The 21,257-nt window shown below is 35.4% G+C and overlaps 1 protein-coding gene across 1 annotated transcript in view; it reads right to left on the bottom strand.

Annotated features, from left to right (window-relative positions):
* LOC136038257 (DENN domain-containing protein Crag-like) overlaps positions 1–19,420 on the bottom strand; it is a gene marked incomplete at its 5' end in the record, with an annotated part of 35,736 nt that extends 16,316 nt beyond the window's left edge. Inside the window, 5 exon segments of the mRNA XM_065721374.1 lie at positions 57–206; positions 2,146–2,315; positions 7,747–7,895; positions 11,518–11,710; positions 19,254–19,420. Of these exon segments, the coding sequence (XP_065577446.1) occupies positions 57–206; positions 2,146–2,315; positions 7,747–7,895; positions 11,518–11,710; positions 19,254–19,420 (829 nt within the window).
* Between the last annotated feature and the right edge of the window lie 1,837 nt (positions 19,421–21,257).

Genomic DNA, 21,257 nt, shown 5'->3' with positions numbered 1-21,257 from the left:
TATGTCTCTCAGGTAACACATTCGCATGCCCCAAATAAGAACCAAGCAAAATTTACCATGTTCCAATAAATAACGCCATGCTCATCAACAAAACCAGGACTAGATAATGTGTCGTCTCCCTCGTGCCTGAGGACATACTCCAGTTCACGTCGAACAACTAACGGACTTATGAATGGAACTGTTATTGGTTGATGCAGGCGTGGAGTCTACAAAAATAATGCATTCATCAGTTTAGATATCACAAAGAAAAACAAGGTAGCTTCAAACAAGGGCATTGACGACATTAACATGCAGATGGTAGTATGTAGATGGCAGTACATGTAGATGGCAGATGGTATTAACATGCAGATAGACGCGTACACAGAAGTTCATTTCCGCGAGCAAGATACGTTGGTTTAAACTCCCAAAAAACAGGAGAATGAAAAGAAAAATATAGGGAAGATTGAAGAAAGTAAACCAGTTCAAAATAGGGATGAAACCTTTTTATTGACAGTGAACAGATATAAAATTTAACTGGATATTTCGAACACATATACAGTGTTCATCATCAGCAGTAAAACTCACGCAAAATTTTACTGCTGATGATGAACACTGTATATGTGTTCGAAATATCCAGTTAAATTTTATATCTGTTCACTGTCAATAAAAAGGTTTCATCCCTATTTTGAACTGTTTTACTTTCGCCATGGAAAGGCAGTGTGATCTTCGAAGTTATCTATGGGAAGATTGAAAGAATATATTCTTGAATTGAAAGATATTGTAAGACTTGAAAGAATTTTGAAAGAAGAAAGAAGATTGAGGGTCTAGGCTAGATTCGATTGCGTGTTCGTCACTTAATAAAAAAAAGAAGGAAAATAAGAAATCAATCAGATTATTCATTTAGGATCCTAGCGTTCAGGCGACGTACGCTAGATTATGTCATACTATAACTTGTCTTCAAACTTTCGCGAAATGGTTCAGAAGGACTTACTCTATTTTCTGTTATTATTTTAAAGGACCAGTTGATTGGTTTATTCTTTTTGTATATATATATATATATATATATATATATATATATATATATATATATATATATATATATATATATATATATATATATATATATATATATATATATATATATATATATATATATATATATATATATATATATATATATATATATATATATATATATATATATATATATATATATATATATATATATATATATATATATATATATATATATATATATATATATATATATATATATATATATATATATATATATATATATATATATATATATATATATATATATATTTATATATATATATATATATATATATATGTATATATATATACTTTCTTTTTTTATGCGGCAGGTATGAATGCGATTTTTAATCCCTTACAGATTTGTCTATTCACAGTTCATCTAGTTGGTAAGTCGAAACAACGATACACATTTAGCAACGATAAATATTTAGTAACAATGATGCATATTTATTATCTATGCATGCATGTTTAGAATCGGCTTTACCATTAAAATCTTTTTCAGTGCAGGAAACGAAAAAAAGCTGAAATTAATCTTGTCTTTTGACTTACGAAACATAACGATATATATTTAGTAGCGACAAATATTTAGTAGCATTGATGCATATTTATTATCTATACATGCATGTTTAGAATCAGCTTTAACATTAAAATGTTTTTCAGTGCAGGAAACGAAAAAAAACTGAAATTAATCTTGTCTTTTGATGTATTTTTATGCACCCTACTAATAATTTACCAAATGATCGTCGCGGTCTTTAAATCTTATTTTTATATAGCCCGATTTTATATCTAATACCTACATTTTTAGGATTTAACTTCTGAGAGTCGCTTTGACCTAGTTCTCTGCCTTTCTGTTATACAGTTTTTTTTTTGTTTTTTTATTATTATTATTATTATTATTATTGTTATTACTATATTGCTAGTAAATATATTGTGTACAAATGTTAGTTCAATTTTATTATTTTAGTATTTCTACTGATGACGGTCGTTGTAGAAGCGATCGAAATATCTAGACTTTTGCACCTGTTTTTTCACTGTCTAAATAAATGGATTTATCCCCCTTTGAACATTTATTTGTTCACCATTTCTAATTATTTGGAAATTCATTACCTGTTCCTCTCGGTCAGGTACTTGTTCAACGAGTCGGTCTAAACAGTCACTTATACTCCTGGGTCTCCTTGCTAAAGACGAGTCGGAACATATACTTTTGGCCCCTTCACTATCGCAGCGACGATGGCCTTTTGCTGTGTTTTCTACACTACAGAAACCAGAATCGGTGCCTATTCAGAAATTAAAAATCAGTAATTATTCAGAAATTAGAAAAATGTGTTCTCTACACTACGGAAACCAGAATCGGTGCCTATTCAGAAAGAAATAAGAATTTGTTCAGAAAGTAGAAAAATGTGTTCTCTTCACTACAGAAACCAGAATCGGTGCCTATTCAGAAATTAGAAATCATTCATAAATTAGAAAAATATGGATACTACACTACAGAAACCAGAATCGGTGCCTATTCAGAAATTGGAAATTAGAAAAATTTACTGGTTGCCTGATGTACATGATTAGAAATTAGAAAAAATTACTGGTTGCCTGATGTACATGTACAGTTCTTCATACCTGAAGAACTGTGATAGAATATCAGTATTAAGCTAAGTTCTGACCGAGGACGCTCGAGCAAATTTGCTTTCACGCGAAGATTGATGTCGAAGGAAAACGACGAAGCGACATCGTTGTTTAAAGTTCGGCTTTGCTAGATGGTTTCCTTTCCAAAAACAGATCTTTATTTCAGATAGCATACACGCTTAAACAACCCAGATATTGAATTTTTATAACTGCATAAACTGCATTACTGCATAAAGTTTTATGTACTTTAAACACAGATTCACGGACTCGGGAAACATATTTTTCAATTCTGATCCGAAAAGAAAATGAACCGAATGTAGGTGGCCGCAGGAACCGGGGCTTAAGGTTATTAAAAATACAGGGAAGCTCAGTAATTGCTTAATGAATATATTCGAAAAAAAAACACATAACTCTGTAACTTCCATTAAGTCGAAGTATCAGTATTAACTTAAAATCTGATTAATATTGTCGAGCAAAATCGATATCAACCAAAGACTGATGTGGAATGAAAATGACCCAGCGACGTAGTTATTTGAACATCGATTCCCCGAGAAGATTTCCCTCTAAAAAACAGGTCTTTATTTTGGATAGCCCACGCACATAAAAAAAAGCTCAGACAGTCCGGAAAGAAAATGAACCAAAATTGGTAGCTCCAGGAATCAGTGCTTAAGATTATTAAAAAATTCATGCAAACTCATTGGATGCTTTAAGCAAATATTAAAAAAAAATAATTAAATGAATGGATATCGATATCGATGTCATTCGAAGAATGATATCGAGTGAAAACGACCAAGTAATGTCGTTATCTGAAGCTCGACTTTCCTAGAAAATTTCCCTCTAAAAAAAAGTCTTTATTTTAGATAGTCTTTACACATAAAAAAAAGAGTAAATATTTTATCACTGCATAAACGGGAAATTTGGTTTTACTTTCAACAGTCTCCCTGGTCGGGGAAGTAATTTTTTTTAACTCTGAGCCAGAAAGGAAATAAACAGAATAATGTTGACCCAGGGAGTCTGTGCCTAAAATTATTAAAAATTTAGGAGAACTCAGAAATTACTTTTTGTAGATAAAAAAAAAAAAAAAAAAAAAAAAAAAAAAAAAAAAAAAAAAAAAAAAAAAAAAAAAAAAAAAAAAAAAAAAAAAAAAACACGAAACGGTGGTAAAATGGATGGATCAGCATTAAACTAAAATCTGACCGAAGAAGGTCGACCGAACGATGTCAAAAGACAATTAATGTCGAGTACAACCGACCAAAAAACGTGTTTATTTGAAATTCAGTCGATATGTCTAACAGAAAGTTTCATTAGAAGTCTTCCTAGTAGCTACCCTGCTAACAATAAGTAGCTATTATTCATGCATATATAGAAAGGGTTAATTCCGTAGAACAAAGTTGGCCTGCCTCAACCAAAAGAAATTGAAGAAATGCTGATACTGGAAATAGCAATAGCTGGGAATAGAAACACCTCTGAACAGAGATACTGGTGAAATAAGAAATAGTCATTTGCATTTTAATTTTATTAAACGAAAAGCTGATAGTCTATTCGTCCCTGAGATAAACCCTGTATCTAAAACCTATATAAACCCTATTTCAAAACCACAAAATGAGACGGGTCGCTCACCCCTCAGATCCAAAAGAGCTTGCACACAAGAAGCACTGATTAAAATAGACAGAATAGTCGTAGACAGAAGGTCGTAGCTTCCTTAAGTAGCTAAATTACGTTCATTCGCTTGAAGAATTAAAAGAATTTTCCTTAATAAGTCATTCAGTAGTATGGAATTAGAGTTTTGAACTTGTTATTCGTATATATTGGTAATTAGCTCGCTCTTGAAATCGGGTTTTTAAAGTGTACAATTTTGTTAATTTTGAATTTTATTTGTTTGTTATTTTTGTTGACTTTCCGTAGTGCTTGGTTTTTTAATTCTTTCAATTTTGGCTTTAATTTCTTTTTTCTATTGGCTTTCCGTGTTGTTTCGTTTTGTCAGTTTGGTTTTATCCGAGTCGTCTCGTCCACATTTTGGCATTTTCTTGTAATTTCTGTGACAACACAAAAGAAGGAAGGCTGTAGTCGTCCCAAAATTTTTGCTTTGTTCGTCCACATTTTTGGAATTTTCTTATAATTTCTGTGACAATTGAAGAGGGCAGGCGGTAGTCGTCCCAAAATATTTGCTTCGTTCGTCAACATTTTTAGCATTTTCTTATAATTTCTATGACAACCCCGAAGAAGGACGACGGTAGTCGTCCCAAAATTTTTGCTTGTGAATTTTCTTACAATTTCTGTAAAAACGCCGAAGAAGGAAGGCGTTAGTCATCCCAAAATTTTTGCCTTGTTCTTCCAGATTTTTGACATTTTCTTATAATTTCTGTGACAACACAGAAGAAGGAAGGCGGCAGTTGTCCCAAAATTTTTGCTTTGTTCGTCCATATTTTGGCATTTTCTTATAATTTCCGTGACAACGCCGAAGAAGGAAGGCGGTAGCCGTCCCAAAATTTTTGCTTTGGTCATCCAGCATTTTTGTCGGCTTTATAAAAACCCAATCTTTGATCTTCATTTCTTCAGTTGCGATTTTGTAAAAAAAAAAAAAAAAAATTTTGTAAAAAGATTTTTGTAAAAGAGTTCGATAGTATATTTTTATCAGTGTGCAATTGGGAAGTTTTATTTATTTTAAATACAATTTCATCGGCCAGGGAAGTAATTCTTAAATTCTGATCCGGAAAAAGATTAGCCGAATGTTGGTGGCCCCAGAGATTGATGCCTTACTCAAAATTACTCATAAACTACTTTATGTATACAATGAAAAAAAAATAAGTGTAAAACTTGAAACTAAGCTGAAATCTCACGAATGACGGTTGAGCAAAATCGATATCGAACGAACACTATTGATATCGAGTTGTTGCGGGAAATTCGGCTGATATGTCTATTTGAAATCTTCCTTCGAAGCATTCCAAGAAGATTTTCTTGTCGAAAACAAATAGCTATTTAGACAAATACATAAATCAAGAGTTCCAGTAATGCATAAAATTACTCTGGTATTCGATAGTGTGTTTTTATCAGTGTACATTCGGAAAGTTTCATTTACTTTAAATACAATTCCGTCAGTCAGGGGAAGTAATTCTTCAATTCTGACCCGGAAAATAAATTAGCCCAATGTTGGTGGCCCCCAAAATCGGTGCCTAAGATTACTCAAAATTAGAAAACTAAAAAAGCAAGTCTAAAACCGTGGTAAGTATCAAGCTGAAGCCTCACGAATGACGGCCGAGCAAAATCAATATCGAGTAAACACTATCGACTGACGTCGTTGCGGGAAATTTGGCTGACAGGTCTAATTATGAACTTCCTTCGAAGCATTCCTAGAAGATTTTCGGTATTTAGATAAATACGATAAATTCGATTTAGCTATTTAGATAAATACATAAATCAAGAGTTCCGGTAATGCATAAAATTACTGCATAATTATAAAACTTGTATTTCTTTTCAACAGTTTCGCCAACTAGAGAAACAAACTTTTCAACTCTGATCCGAAAAGGAATCTAATACTAAGAGACCCAAGAATCGGTGTTCAAAATTAGTCAGACCTAGGAAAATACACGACTCATTTAGTAAACAAACGAAAAGAAACGAGCCAAATATGCGCTAATAAATCCGAATATCCTAGATTTCGGCTCCTTTGGCTGCGTTTTTTCTTCTACCAGACCAGATTCGACAACTTGAAATTGAAGTGGATTAGGTCTATTCTTTAAGTTTTGATAGAACCGACAGTTTCTATAGTTCAAAACAAGAGAGTACTTAAGAAACTACTTAATTACTTTATTACTTATGGAATATTTAAGAAATAAGTTACAAAAATCAGAATATACTGAATTAATCTACAAGATTTGTGGAAGTTTTTTTTTCTACCAGAACCAGGTTCGACACCCTAAAATTGAAGTAGATTAGGTCTTACTCTTTAAGTTTTGATAGTACCGACATGTTCTATAGTTCAAAACAAGAGAGTACTTAAGAAACTAAGAAACTTAAGAAACTTAAGAGCCGGGGCAAGTACTTAAGAAATAAGTTAGAAAAAATCAGAATAAATTGAATTAATCTATAAAATTTTGGAAAACACAATCAAATTGTAAAAAAAAATACTGTTGAGAATGCATCCGATTCACCAAGGATCCAGGGAATAAAATGAGTCGTATTTTACAATAGGGAACTTTTGAATTTTTAATGAATTTAACTAAGTCAGACTCGGTAATGCAATGCAAAATATTAGACGAAATTTTAATTAAATTAACAGAATCGAAAAGGCTGAAATCAAGGCATTTAAGATTTGTTTATTTTTCTATTTTTGGATTTTTTCCTTTTTTTCATCTAGAGTACTGTCTTGGCGTTTCGACAAACGGAAATGATTTCGATATCATTCTATAGTTTAGGTTTAGCCATACCCATCTATTTTTTTGGTGATTTTTTGCTTTTTTTAGCCGGCGTACCGTCTTCATTTTTCAACGAAAAATAAAAATTATATCTTTTGACAGCTTACATTTAGTTTTATCCATCTGTTTATCCATATACCGTCTTAATGTTTAAACGAAAGAAGATAATTTCGTTATTATTCCAAAGCTTAGATTTGGCTATATCTATCTGTTTTGTCTGTTTATTTTTGCTTTTTTTTTGTTTTGCTGGATTTTGATTTTTTTTTAAGCCAGTGTTCATTTTTTCAACGAAAAAAAAAACAAACAATTTTTTATACTGTTTGTTAGCGTAGTTATAACTACCCATCTCTCTTTTTTTATTTATTTTCTTTCTCGTTTTTGGCAATACTTTTTTTTTCAGCCAACTGGATAGTAGCGACATAATTAAAATTTTCAATCCTTTTTCTTTGTCTTCATGCTTCAACGAAAGAAACAAATTTTATATCATTCGATAGCTTAGATTTAGCTTTATCCTTTTATCATTGAACTATATATAAACTATATATATAAAGTTCTGCAAAAGAGAAAAACAAATTTATAAGAAAGGAGACAGAGAAAATCCTGATAATAAAATGGATGTCTTCTATGATATCCGATTCCAGCCAAATTAATTTGAGCTTAGAAAACAACTTACCTGATTGGTTGGAATTTCGCCTCCTTCTATCCTTCTTATCAATTAAACTAGTTGAACTACCTCCAGTGGACCGACCTCTTCTTAGATGTCGCCAGTCCTGAATTTGTATGGACAGAGACGCTACAATATTCGTGTAACAGTAAGGACACCTGGAAAGAAGATTTTCTAGAAGTAAATGCTTCAAAAAGCAATAAATATAGGCCTCAACCGTTTTGATACAAACAAAATAAATACAATTTAACACATAAAGACAACAGGAATCCTATCACTCGGGAAGTAAAAAGCTGTCTAGGATCCCATTATATAAATAGAACTAAATCAATATCAAATCCAACAATGATTTTAATTTTTCTTCCAAAAGTAAAACAAATAACAAAAAAGAAAGAAATAATTGTCTCTCTTCTTTTTCCTTTCCTACGTCCTACACCCCAAAAATAAACTCCAATCTAACAACTTACAAAAAGGCTCGAAACACCGGGAATCCGCCCCTCTAACCAAACAAACATTCGAACTATCTCCACTCAAAAAATAACAAAACTTCACTCTGAAAATTCAACCTCACATCAGAAGCACCCGTAGCCTTGTCTCTCACCCTACGTAATTGTCTAAACATAATTTCAATAATCGTGGCAACAGAAACCACGGGCTACAGCTAGACTACAGGGACTATTGGTAACAGTGACTACCATATTGGTTACTAGTAGTGACCATTGGTAGCAGGAAATTAGAGGGGATCAAAAAACGTTCGGTAAAGATGGAAAGTCTAAAAAATAAAAAGTACTAATAATATAATAAATAAATACAATAATAATAATAATACTAAATAAATAAGATAAAAAACACTAGAGACCCCCCGCGTACAGGCCTGCTTAAGGAGAATTCCCAATACGAAATTCTACCAGGAGCTCTGCTTTCAGCGATTTTTAAAGGTAATATTACTCTTTTCATATTTATATATACAACGTTTCATAATTTTCACTTTCCATTGTCTACATATCCGCTTTGTATAATTCAACTTTTTAGGATGTTATTTTTAGTATATAAATCTTCTTTTGTGCTAGTAAGCAGGCAATATACCAAGGTCTACGAACCTGTAATCTTCACAATTTGTCCATTTTAAAGAGAGGATTGAGACTCAGTTTTGATAGATTTTTTTTCAGTGAAATATAATTTAGTTAGGCAGAAAGTAGGGGCATTGCCGAAAGCTGCTTCCTAGCATTAAAAAGAACTAATATGCTCAAACAAAATATTATAAAAAGTTGAATTATAGAAATTAGGTCTAGAAAACAATTCCAAAACGCGTAAGGATGAAAAACGATAACGATGATACGGATGGTTTCCAAGAATTCGTCTGAATTTTTCACAAGATTACTCTGTATTTTTATGAATTTCTGATGATCTGAATTTTTCTGATAAGGATGATTGCTAGAAATTCGTCTGATTTTTTTTTTTTTTTTTTTTTTTTTTTTTTTGGTTTTTTCTTAAATTTTATAACAAAGCTATGATACCAAGCTGCATAAAATATATTAATGCCTTATTTATATTAAAATTATAGGAAAATTAACAAACGTAAATGTTAGTGATTTAAATTTATTAGTGACAAACACTTTTATTCTTGTATGATCAGTTGGCAGCTGTCGATTGCTTGTTGTTTTTCCAGATTTTTTTTTTTACTTTATGTGAAGAACATGCTGCATTCAGCGTCTAAACAATCCATGCAGGCTTCAATCAGTAGGCTTCAGGGCCAAAGTCATTCCAACAATCAAATTTTTTTTAGGATGTTAGTGGTTTTCATTCTTTATAAAATTGATTTTCTTTTGTAGCGTCAACCCCAAAAGTATTTTTGCTTGAAGTTATAGGCTGAGATTACTAACATAATACCCCACTATTAGTAAAAACCCAAACTGTTAAGTGTACGAGGCGGTCAAAAAGAAATTTGGGGTTGCCAACTTCAAATTTGGGGTCTCCCTGTGGAAAGGATCAAAACTAGGTATCCACGAAGTGACAAACTTATAGCCAAGTATTGGATGATTTTTATAAATTAATCCAAAAACAGTTGGCGTCTGGACAACTCCGACGAATTTGCTCTACTCATTGTAGTGATAGCAAGCACAAAAACAGTTATAACAGTTATACAAAAACAGTGGAGTAAATAATCGATTCTCGAAAAATGCTTTGTTTAACAATCCCTATAGATCGTCTAGCAAACCACAGAAACAGATGGGAAGATGGTTTAAATATCCCTCAGTACTGCAATCTTTAATACCTACTATTTATAACTGATAGGTGTCAATTAAATGCAGCCAACCAATGGCAAACCTAGAAGCTGCAACATGTTATAGAACAGGTAGTATCAGTTTCTCCAGGGAGTGGAGATCAGATAAGTGAGTTGGTGTCTGAAGACTAACAAGAGAGCAGGGTTGCAAACTTGCATACTTTTCGTGTGAAATGCATTCTTTTTTACCTCAGAGGGAAGAGGAAGAATGAAAATCACTCTTTTTGGGTGTTAGTTTTCATTCATGAAATTAGGAGTTCTAGTATCCTTTTTAAGTAACCAAAATGATTGGATGGCATCTAGCCACTCTCCAATGCCCCTTTTACCCTAACGTCATCCGATTAAATGAGATAGTCATTTTGTTCAACATAGTTGAAAGGTCCAATAACTATGGCTCTGGGGATGGAATAACCCCACACAGTCCCCGGGGAAAGGACTGTAAGCTATGAAATTTGCCCATTGTTGACATATAGTATGTGTTATTCGGAAGCATACAAATATTTTTGTGTGTGTGGAGGGGGATTTTCAAAGGGAAGAATTTCCCATGGGGAGTGAAGTTTCTGGGAGTGTTCCAAGGGAATTTTACACGGGAGAAATTTGTCAGATCTCCTATAAGAAATTATTTTTGTTTGAGTTACTTTCTCTTTAGCGACTCAATTTTACATTTTTCAGATTTTCCGGGGGAAATTTTCTGTCCGGTTGGAACTACTTAGGGGATTTTTACGTTGGGGGGGGGGCGAGTGACATTCCGTGGCAGAAATTCTCCATGGGGAATTTTTCTGACGGAAGAAATTTTACATTTGAGGGGGAGAGGGATTTCCTGGAAAAGGCTTGATGGAAGGTATAGGATTTCCTGAAAGATTTGAAAAATGATCAGAAAATTAATAAAAAAAAAAATTAAAAAAATTCAAATAAAAGTAGGCTAAGGGGAATTTTCCAGCCGGAATTCTCCGTGGGAAATCTTCCGAGGGGGAATTTTTTGCGAGAATAGAATTGTCCAGTGGATTTTACGTGGGAGAAACTTCCCAAGGAGGAATTATCGGCATTATTTGAAAAACGATCAGAAATTAAATACATAAACAAAATTTTCAACTGAAAGTAAGGAACAATATTAAAACTTGGAACGAACAGTAGTTATTACGTATATGAGACCCCCTCCTCAGCACCTCGCTCTTTACGAAGAAGTTTGACTTTTTGTTCCATATGTTTAGGAATGGCTCTTGAAAGCAAAGGGCCGATCAATTAGAATAATAAGCTTTTTTAAAAATTCTAAAAAAAACTTTAGCGTAATCAGCGGGGTATTGAGGAGGGGGCTACCTTCCTAACATACGTAATAATTTCTGTTCGTTTCAAGTTTTAAGGTTGCTCCTTAATTTAAGTTGAAAAACTTGTTGTTTCTTTATTTAATATCAGAAAAGGGTGACGTCCGAGATGTGATTATTTACCAAAAAGGCTAGCACAAAAAAAAACACGAAATAAAGCTAAATGTGACATACCTAGTATTTAAATTAGACTCATCTGCAGACCAGCCGGCTATAATGTCTTCATCATAGACAGCATTGCCACAATTGTGACACTTTGAAGCAGACGTAATATGAATTTCAACGTCGGCAGGATCAACACTGGTTTGAGTTTCATTGCGCCCAAGCGCTGTATCAAGTAGACTAGACAGTGATGTAGATAACCCACCTGAGAATTAAATTTGCTTCACAAAGTGAGTAACGGAGGTACGGCAAAGTATTACAAATACAACAAAATATAATTTTCGGACGGGTATACATATATATACATACATATTCACGCACACACACGCACACACACACACACACACACACACACACACACACACACACACACACACACACACACACACACACACACACACATATATATATATATATATATATATATATATATATATATATATATATATATATACATTTCTGCTCATCTTAAGGTGTAATATGGCTGTTCTCTTTATCTTTTAAACTTGTGTTTCAGAATTTTTTTTCAAGCAGTTCGTGGTAACAGCTGTAAGGAGCGACTCGGCCCAATAGTAACCGAAACTCTAAAAAAGGAATATTGAAAACAATAGATGCTTTAAAAGAATTGAATTTTTATGCTGATTCCAAATTTACTAGAAGCATCAAGTTTAATACTACCCATGAAAAGTTACGAGCCTGAGAAAGTTTGCCTTTTTGTCAAAAAAGGAGGTTAACATTCCCGAGAAGTCATGGAATCTTATTAAAAATCACATCCGCCTGTATAGGTTTCAAGCTCCCATCAGCAAAAATATGGAATTTTGTGTTTTTTTTTGCCAGAAGAAAGATCACGGATGCGTGTTTATTTTTGTTCCTTCATTATCGCTAGGTTTTTTTTTGTTATTTCCAGGGGTGACCGTGCCGAACCAATGGTCCTAGAACATTGGGAGAGGGCTTATTTAAGAACAAATTACAAGTTCTAGTGTCCTTTTTAAGTGACCAAGATCGGAAGGCAACTAGCTCCCTTCCCACACCCATTTTCTCCCAAAGCTGGCCGATCAAAATTTTGAGATTTTGTTCATTATCGTTGAAAGGTCCAATAATTATGCCTTTAGGGTGACACGATCCCCCCCCCCCATAGCCCCCCTGAGAAAGAGCTGCAAGTTATAAATTTTACCATTACGTACATACAGTATTTGCTATTGGGAAGTACACATACATTTTTTTTAGTGGGGGGTGGGATTTGTATGGGGAGAATTTTCTATTGGGAGGGAAGTTTCTCGGTATAAGCTTTCAAGATGAAATTTTATACGGGGGAATTTACCCGAATTCCTGTACGAAATTGGTTTAATTTGTCTTACTTTTTCTTTGGCAACCCAATTTTACATGTTGAGATTTCCTAAGGGAACTGTCTGGGGGGAATTTTTCAGTGGGGTCAGAATTCTCTGGGTGATTTTTTGCGGAGGGGGATTTTCCGCGGGAGAAGTTATCCGTGGGGATTTATCACTAGGAATAACTCTCGGTGGGGAAATTTTCCGCAGAAGAAAATTTCCGTTGGAGGTGAGAGGGCAGGAAAAATTTTCCACCTAGGATGTATTTCCGGCAGGAATTGAAAAATAATCAGAAATTAGATAAAAAAATAAGTGTTTTTTTTTTAAATTAAAGTATACAAAGGAGAACTTTCCAGCAGAATTGTGAGCAAGAAATTTTCCCTGAGGAATTTGCAGCGAGGATGGAATTGTACGGGGATAATTTCCCAGGGGTGATCATTTTAAGCGGGAAAACCTTCCATGAAGGAGTTTTTCTTCGGAGGATTTCCATGGAAGAAGAGGCTGGTTTTTCCTACTAGAAAAGTATAATATTCTTCTAAATATTACAGGACTCTACCAGTGAAGACAGTTTTATACGAGAAGGGATGGGGAGGTCAAAGTTTAAAATAAAAACAAAATTCTAGAATACGTCCATTTTACGACCAATCAAGTACTTAAATATTCAGCAAAAAATCCACCATGGCTTAATCAAATGCGATTTGACTTCGGCTTATTCCTCAAGAACAATTCTTTCCATTTGATACTCGCGTGATTAATCAAACTTTTGTAAGAATTCAATTAAATAATAAGATAAAAATAAAGGGTTAAACTAATTAATACTTTTTACCATCATTGGGCGAAAAAAATGAGCCATTTTGACAATTTTTAAAGCTAAGTGATTGGTAGAAGGAAGTTATTTTTTAGGTATCAACCCCCCCCCCTCCCCCCCTCTAAGTCAAAGTCCAAGGTCCACTTGGCCCCCTCCCTGAAAGTTTCAACTTAATCCCCCAAGCCATTACTAAGATGCTGCCGATACACTATTTTGATAACTTGACAACATATAGTGTTTGATTTACCTCGCTACTTAACCGTGAATAGATGCCAAGACCCATAGGGGCTTTTGTTACGAGAACGTTTAGGTGAGTCGGAGGAAAAACAGTATTAGCCCCTGAATCAACACCTTTGTGATCAAAGGCTCTATTTCTTGGCGATTTCCGAGAGTGAAAAACGAATATTAACACGAGTTTTGGTAAAAAGAGAACCTTCTAAATATCTTATGATACGAGAAAATAAATATAACCAATTGATAGAACTTCTTTAGCATCACATAAATTCTTATTTTTTACGAAAAATGTCACATAAAACCTGAAACTACCACTGGCAAGCTGCCAGGAGGAGACTAAAGGATTAAAGAGTACTTCCTACCTCATCCTTTGAGCCGCGTGACAATCCAAATTTGAGGTAAGATATCTTTTTATAAAGCACCCTTGGTGAATCAATAATGACAATTTACGAAGTAGAGTGGAGACGAGTCTTTACTTTTCGTACAAAGGATACGAGATTCAATTGAAAGTCATTAAAACCTCAGACTTGACGGGATGGTAACGAAGCATGCATCTAAAAGTTATTTTCCTCTTTCGTTAAAATTCAGTTCTTAAGAAGAGGACCTTCAGGTAATACTCCACGAGCGTTCAGATAATCCTCTACTCAAGTAATCCGATACTTATAATTTCATCCATTACATACATACTTATGAGGTGGCTCCATCACAGCTTAACCACATTCTGAATCTCAAAATAGGTATTCCAAAACTGAAAAGCTCAAGCAAGACAATTCAAAAACTTAGCGCAACACAACACAAGATTGCAGCCCAGCACTTGAACATAGTAGGCACCTCAACATAGAAGAAGCTACTAAATATGGAGTAATAAATACAACCCAACAACCGCAATTGGAACTCGGCACCGGCACATCCCTTCCTTGATCTACCGGGGCGGCGACTGGCGTGTACTTTAGCTTCGAAAATAACTTTTGCAGTCTCGACTTCTCCGTCTGATGAACGCGGCCCAGAGCTGTTGTAGGCACACTCTCTGGAGTATTGTTGCTTTTTGTTTCAGCTGTTCCCGAAGTTCTTGGTTAGAGACTTTGTCAAAGTATGTTATACCAGCTATACGGCGAATGCATTTTGTTTCGAATGCTAACAGTTTCAGCAAGCATATCAAGGTCGTCAGCATAAGCTAGGGTGCCTACGGAGACTCCGCTAATGTTCAAGCCTACTTTATTTTCTAGTAGGGATAGGATAGTGTGATAGAACAGTTTGAATAGTTGAGGAGTACGTATGGAACTTTGAAGCACACCCGAAGTCGTTTCAAACCCTTCTGTCTGCCCTTCTAGGGTCTGGAGGTAGCTGCAGTAGCTATCATACATATACTGGATAGTGTTGATTAAGTTTTTGGGCGCACCTTAGTGTGCCAAAATGAGCCATAGGCAGTTTCGCGATACAAGATCAAACGCCTGCTTGAAATCAATAAATAGTTGGATTTCTTTACCAAACTTAAGACAGTTTTCCCCAAAAGAGCCGTCCTAGCCCAGTGGATTGGTGCTTTACATTTAGGATCCTTTGTCCGAGAGTGCGAGGGTTCGAATCCTAGTGTGCTCAATTGTTTGGTTTAGGACAGGGGTCAGTGGCGTGATTCTGTAAGCTCAGCTAGAGTCGATCCAGCTCTAAATGGGTACCTGGAGAAATCTGAGGAAGGTAAACAGGAAGGGTGTGCAAAAGCACAGGAGAGCTGGCCATCATTCCCCCCATTGTACTTCCTGGCTGAAGGGCCTTGAGACGGAGATTAGCACCGCCGGTTCAGACCTTAAGGGTGTATTGCCGCATCCTTTACCTTTTATTTTATTTTTTTCTACTTATCTCCAAGTTGTCTCAATACAAAAATCTGATCTGAGGTAGATCGTCCATGGCGAAAACCAGTCTGATAATCACTGATGATGTAGTCAGTAATGGCTCTGATTTGATTTAGGAGAATCCTTGTTAGAATTCTAGCTGGGTGGCTGGTGAGGCTAATGACTATTCCCAGTTGTTTCTTGGACCTTTCTTATGGAGCGGCACGATTGCCGCTTTGGCCCATGTTTTTAGAAAATGACCTGTTGTCCAAACACCAACAGCCACTTTAAAAAGTATATTCTCCAGCGCTGTAGAAACAACCATAAGTAGTTCGGCAGGTATCTATCAGGGCTTTGGGCTTTGTTATTCTTAAGCCTGCAAACGGCATCTTTCACCTCACTCAATAATGGTGTGAGTGATTAGGATCGCAATCCAGTTTGGGAAATCCTGATAGTACAGTACGGTTGCACGTAGGAAGCAGATTCAATTTGTCTTCTAAACAATTTTTCAATCTTTCTTTAGTGGCTTCAATATCGCCCCGTGACCTACCATCCTTGTCCAAAATACTAACGTTAGCGGCTGACGCTTTTGTGGCGAGTTCCTTGACTGTTTTTTACGCTCTGTGACTATTTCTAGATTTTTTATCATTTTCGCAAGACTCGCATTTCTCTCACATAGAATTTCCGAGGACTACTCCTACCTTTTTTTGTACTTTTCATTTAATCCTGTTGTACACGTCTTTACTTTCGTGGTCCTGCTTGTTGCAAGCCCGCCGTTTTTTTGCTCACAGAGAAAATTTCATCTGTGATCCAAGGTGTTACAGTTTTAGATTTATGACCAAGAATCTCCTCGGCTGATTCCAGGAGTGCGGTGTTGATTTTTCTTGACTTCTTTATCCAAGGCGTCAGAGGTTACAGGGGATCCAGATGACTCGGGTCCAGGACTAAGACTTTTCTCAAGTGTCTATATGAAAGCTAGACGTGTGGATGGACCTTTAAGTTTTTCAATTCTGAAACTTGGAATCTTCTTTTTCCCTGCAGAAAGAGTCTTTGGTCAAAGTTTGGTTAGTGTGCTCATTACCAGTACATAATCTGAGTCAAAATCTACTCCAGGCAGACTATGGTACTTTTTACGGGTGATTTCCAGCGTTTGGAGATGAGGAAGTAATCGATCATATTTGCTGTTTTTCCTTCTGGGGATATCCAAGTTGCTTTCTTTCTATTTCTATATCCTGAACATTGGAGTTCGTAACAAAGAATTCATTATCCTCGCAGAGCTCAAGTAGTCACTCACCCCGCGTATTCCATTTTCCAAGCCCAAATATGCCTAAGACATCGTGGTTTAACTGTGTTGTTTCCCCAACAATAGAACTAAAGTCACCCATTACTACTAGAAGACCTTGCAACGGGACTTCGTCAGCTAGAGCCTGAAGTTGTTGATAAAAATCTCAACTTCTTCATCTGGTTTTGAGGAGTCCGGGGCGTACACTTGGATGACGGAAATATTATGTGCTTTCGCTCGTAGCCGAATGATCATGAGACTGGTTTTGCGGCTATGAGTGCGGATTTGGCTTTACGTGACAAAAGAAACCCGACGCTCTTTCATCGCATCTGCCGGAGTATGATAGTGTGCTACGGCTGAATCGATGTTCTCCTGAGCCGGGTAGGTGGGTTTCTGACAACCCTATGAGGTCCCATCTGTATATTTCAAGTTCTTTGAACATTAGTTCTAATTTCCCAGGTTTTGCCAAAGTCCTCACGTTTGAAGTACCAGGATATAATGGGGTCTTCTGAGCGAGGATAGAGTTTTTCTCTTCTGCAGCATAGTTATCCTCTATAGGATTTGTCAGAAATTACCGAAATGCAGCATCTTCTTTCATCGTTTGATTATGTCGGGACACATCCACGTGCCAGTAGGCCCAGCACATAATATTGAAAGAGCCCAGGTTCTTTCTTAACTGTGTTTCAGCCCCGCAGTTAGGGGACCCAGACATATTTAAGGACCCCCAGGAACTGGTCCCCCCCCCCCTTGGTCCACACCTTCTTATTAGTTATTCGAATGGATTCCCATATCTGGGGGACTTTCCCATATCCACTGCCTTGGGACGCGCAAGTATTGTCTATTTGCCCAAAACCTGTCCCGGCCGAATATTGTTGTTTCCACCTACAATATATTCTAGCCGAAAATTGGTATGGCGACGAAAAATCGGCTCTGCCCAACGTTGCTACTGTCACCATAAACCTGCTCTGGCAGGATACTACTATTCCCACCAAAAATCTTTCTCGCCAAATAATGCTATTGCGACCGAAAATCTACTGTGTCTGAGTACTACTGTTGCGACCAAAATCTGTTCTGACCAAATATTGCTGTTGCCACCGAACAAATTTTCTGTCCTATACTGCTGATACAATCGAAATCTGTTCTGGGAAATATTGCTGATTCTGCCAAAAAAAATTTCAGGCCGAATAATTACTGTGCCTTTGTCGCCACCAAAATGTATCGTTGCCGAATATTGCTATCGCGATCAAAAATCGGTTCTGCCCGATTACGCCTCTTACGACCAATATTGTATTTGTAAAAATATGACCCAGAATTGGAAATACTCTCTAATTATTAAGTAAAAACAAAACTTGAAGGTTTTGAAATTAAAAGAAAAGTAACGAGAAGAAATTTAATATGATTCAGAGAACTTTAGAAGATAAATAGAAGTTTAATTTATTTGCTATTTTCATATTTGTTATAGTTTTATACGGATATACTTATATCTCTTTATCACATTTCTTTATTCATTCATTATTACTGATTTAGATGTATACCTTAAGATAAATACGTTTAGATTTACGAATAAAAAAAGAAGGAGAACTGAAGCAAGGAACTGATGTTTTTAGATGACAATAAAGCAGCTTGCAAATGATTGAGACTCTCCAGTTTTGTTTTTCTCGAGTTTTTTTCAATAATATCAAAAAAAATTGCTGGTCAATTTAATTATTTATTTAATGATTAAGACTCTAATTATATTATTTATAAATAATATAAAAAAATTTACTGGTCAACAAGTTGTTGATCGTCAATTTCTTCTCCTGTTTTGAAAAGCATCAACAGAAACAATTATTAAAATCTTGCCAAAAATAAACCTATCGCAGTTCAATCAAAATCAAATTTAGGGACTTTAGGGACTTTTTTGGCGGTAAAAGAGACCTTTAGGGATCTACCTGACACCGAAAAAGAAACGAAAGACAACCTAGGACGGTCAACAAAGATCACCAGTAGCGTCATCAACTTCTAGAAAGACACGAGTAATATCAAGATGATCGGACGACTAGGCTTTCCATATGGCTCGTCTTGGGTTTATTATTTCAAGATATTTGATTTATAGTATGAAGATATGACACCCCTTTACCCTAGATCTCCGTATATATACCCCCTTGTCAGGATGCACTGTTGAAATTGTAACAATATTTTATCTGCGGCCCTTTTTCCCATAATTATTCCGGACAATCCTGCGCACTGTATTTTCGAAGTGTTGCAGCATAATAGATCACATTTCTTACCGTAGTCACCATCTTTACGCGATTCAACGCCATCTTGCGATTCTCGGTCCGAGGAGACACTAGCCTGTGATTGACTAAGAATATCTGCTGATGATGCACGACGGAGCCAATTTACGCCCCAAGAACTACTTCCAAAGGATTCATTGAGATCTTCTATTGACGCTAAGCTGAAAAGAACATTCAATTACTATAACAGTGCCACAAGGTACTAAATATTAATGCAAGTATTCAACATTGTCAAATTTCAGAATTTACATTCAAAATCACCAAAAGCGTTTAACAAGTGTTTCTTTTCTGCAGATGTACCAAAGTATTTTATTGGCACTAAATTAGTGCCAATATAAAGCAGTTGTGGAAATAGGTTCCTATTTTTTGGATCTTAAATCATATGAATAATATTAATATCCATCCAGGTTTCTAAGTTCAATTTTTCTAGAAAAACGATTCCTAGAAGAATGATACATGTTGCTCTGAATGACACAACAATAAGCAATTGATGAGGGCAAAAGACCCCCCCCCCACTAAAATAAAAATTCTTTGGTGCTTCCATATGACCACAATAGGCATTCACTCTTTACTCTTTCCTCCTTCGCATTTTTTGTTTATTATCTGTTTAATGAATAAATCCTTCTCTCTCTTCCCTTGAAGTTCCTATTCCCTTCAAATCTTTCCTTAAAACCTTTTTTCGCCCTTTTAAAGGCCATCATACTTTATAATTGGCCTCTGATAGATAGTAAAAAGCATGATCTGTTGCAACCTATCTTCATCTGTCCCTAAAACGTGACTAACCAACTTACAACTTCTTCTTTATAGACGTATAAAGCAACATTTAGCCCTAGAAAATAATATATCTTGTGTAGGTTATTGTTTGATGTACAGTCAGAGACGTATAATAATTTCTCAAAAAACATTTAGCGTATCTTCCTCAGCCATTCCAGGCCATCATACTACAGAACAATAGTTGACCACTGTCATTACCATAGCTTCTGAATGCTGATATCCTAATCCAGGGCCGTATCCAGGATTTCTTTTTTCAGGGTGGGGTTACAATTTTTTATTTTATTTTTTCAGGATGGGGTAACAATTTTTTTTTTGGGGGGGGGGGGAGTAGAAAACCTAAAAAAGGCATCAGAAATTTGTTTATATGCATTTTTGTGACGTTTTTATGAGCCAGACAAACATTTCGGAGGGAGAGGGGTGTTCAAACCCCCTCCCCCTGGATACGGCCTTGTCCTAACCTTATTTTAAACATTCTTCTTCCTATCCTTCCAAACCTTTAGCAACTTTGGAAAAGCCCCCTGTACCTTGGATATTCTACTTTTTATGCTTCAATGCACACAAACAGATATATTGTTCTTAAGGCAAATCCAGGTCACAAGTCTATGCTCTAATGCCGAGCAGAGTCAGTTTTAGGGAGGACAAAGGGGGCACTTGCAACGGGCAAAAAAAATTTCGGGGCGCAAAATTTCAATTAAATAATCAAACAGTTATAATTATTTTGCAGTTTGTGATTTTTTTAAAGAAAGTTGAGGGCGCAGTTCATAAATGAAAGTGAATAACAAATGACCAATTAATAAATAAAATAAAAATAATCAAAAATAATAATACAATACAACTAAACTGAAATATTAAAAATAAAAAAAAATATTAATTAATTAATAAACTGGAAATAATTCGGTTAACAAATAAAAAATTTCTTAAAATTTGGCCAGTATTTTTTGGGAAACGGGGGGGGGGGTGGTAACTAAGATTTTCTCCCGGGCGCAAGAGAGGCCAGGACCGCCACCGATACAGAGCAAAATAAGAGAAGAGAATGCAAAATCCTATCTTATAACTACCAGTTTCAATCCTACTTTCTAGGGCTATAATGAGAACAAGAGCTAAGAGCTCATATGGCACTTGTGAGGAGGCCGGACGAGCCAAGGGCCAAGACCTCATATGGTATGAGCTCTAACAAAATTCTAAGAATCAATATATTGATTTAAAAGGAAAATCAGAGGCTTA

This window comes from Artemia franciscana, chromosome 17 (genome assembly GCF_032884065.1).
Source record: "Artemia franciscana chromosome 17, ASM3288406v1, whole genome shotgun sequence".
Taxonomy (NCBI): domain Eukaryota; kingdom Metazoa; phylum Arthropoda; class Branchiopoda; order Anostraca; family Artemiidae; genus Artemia; species Artemia franciscana.
The sequence above is the reverse complement of the archived record's forward strand: the minus strand, read 5'-3'. Positions and strand labels throughout refer to the sequence as shown.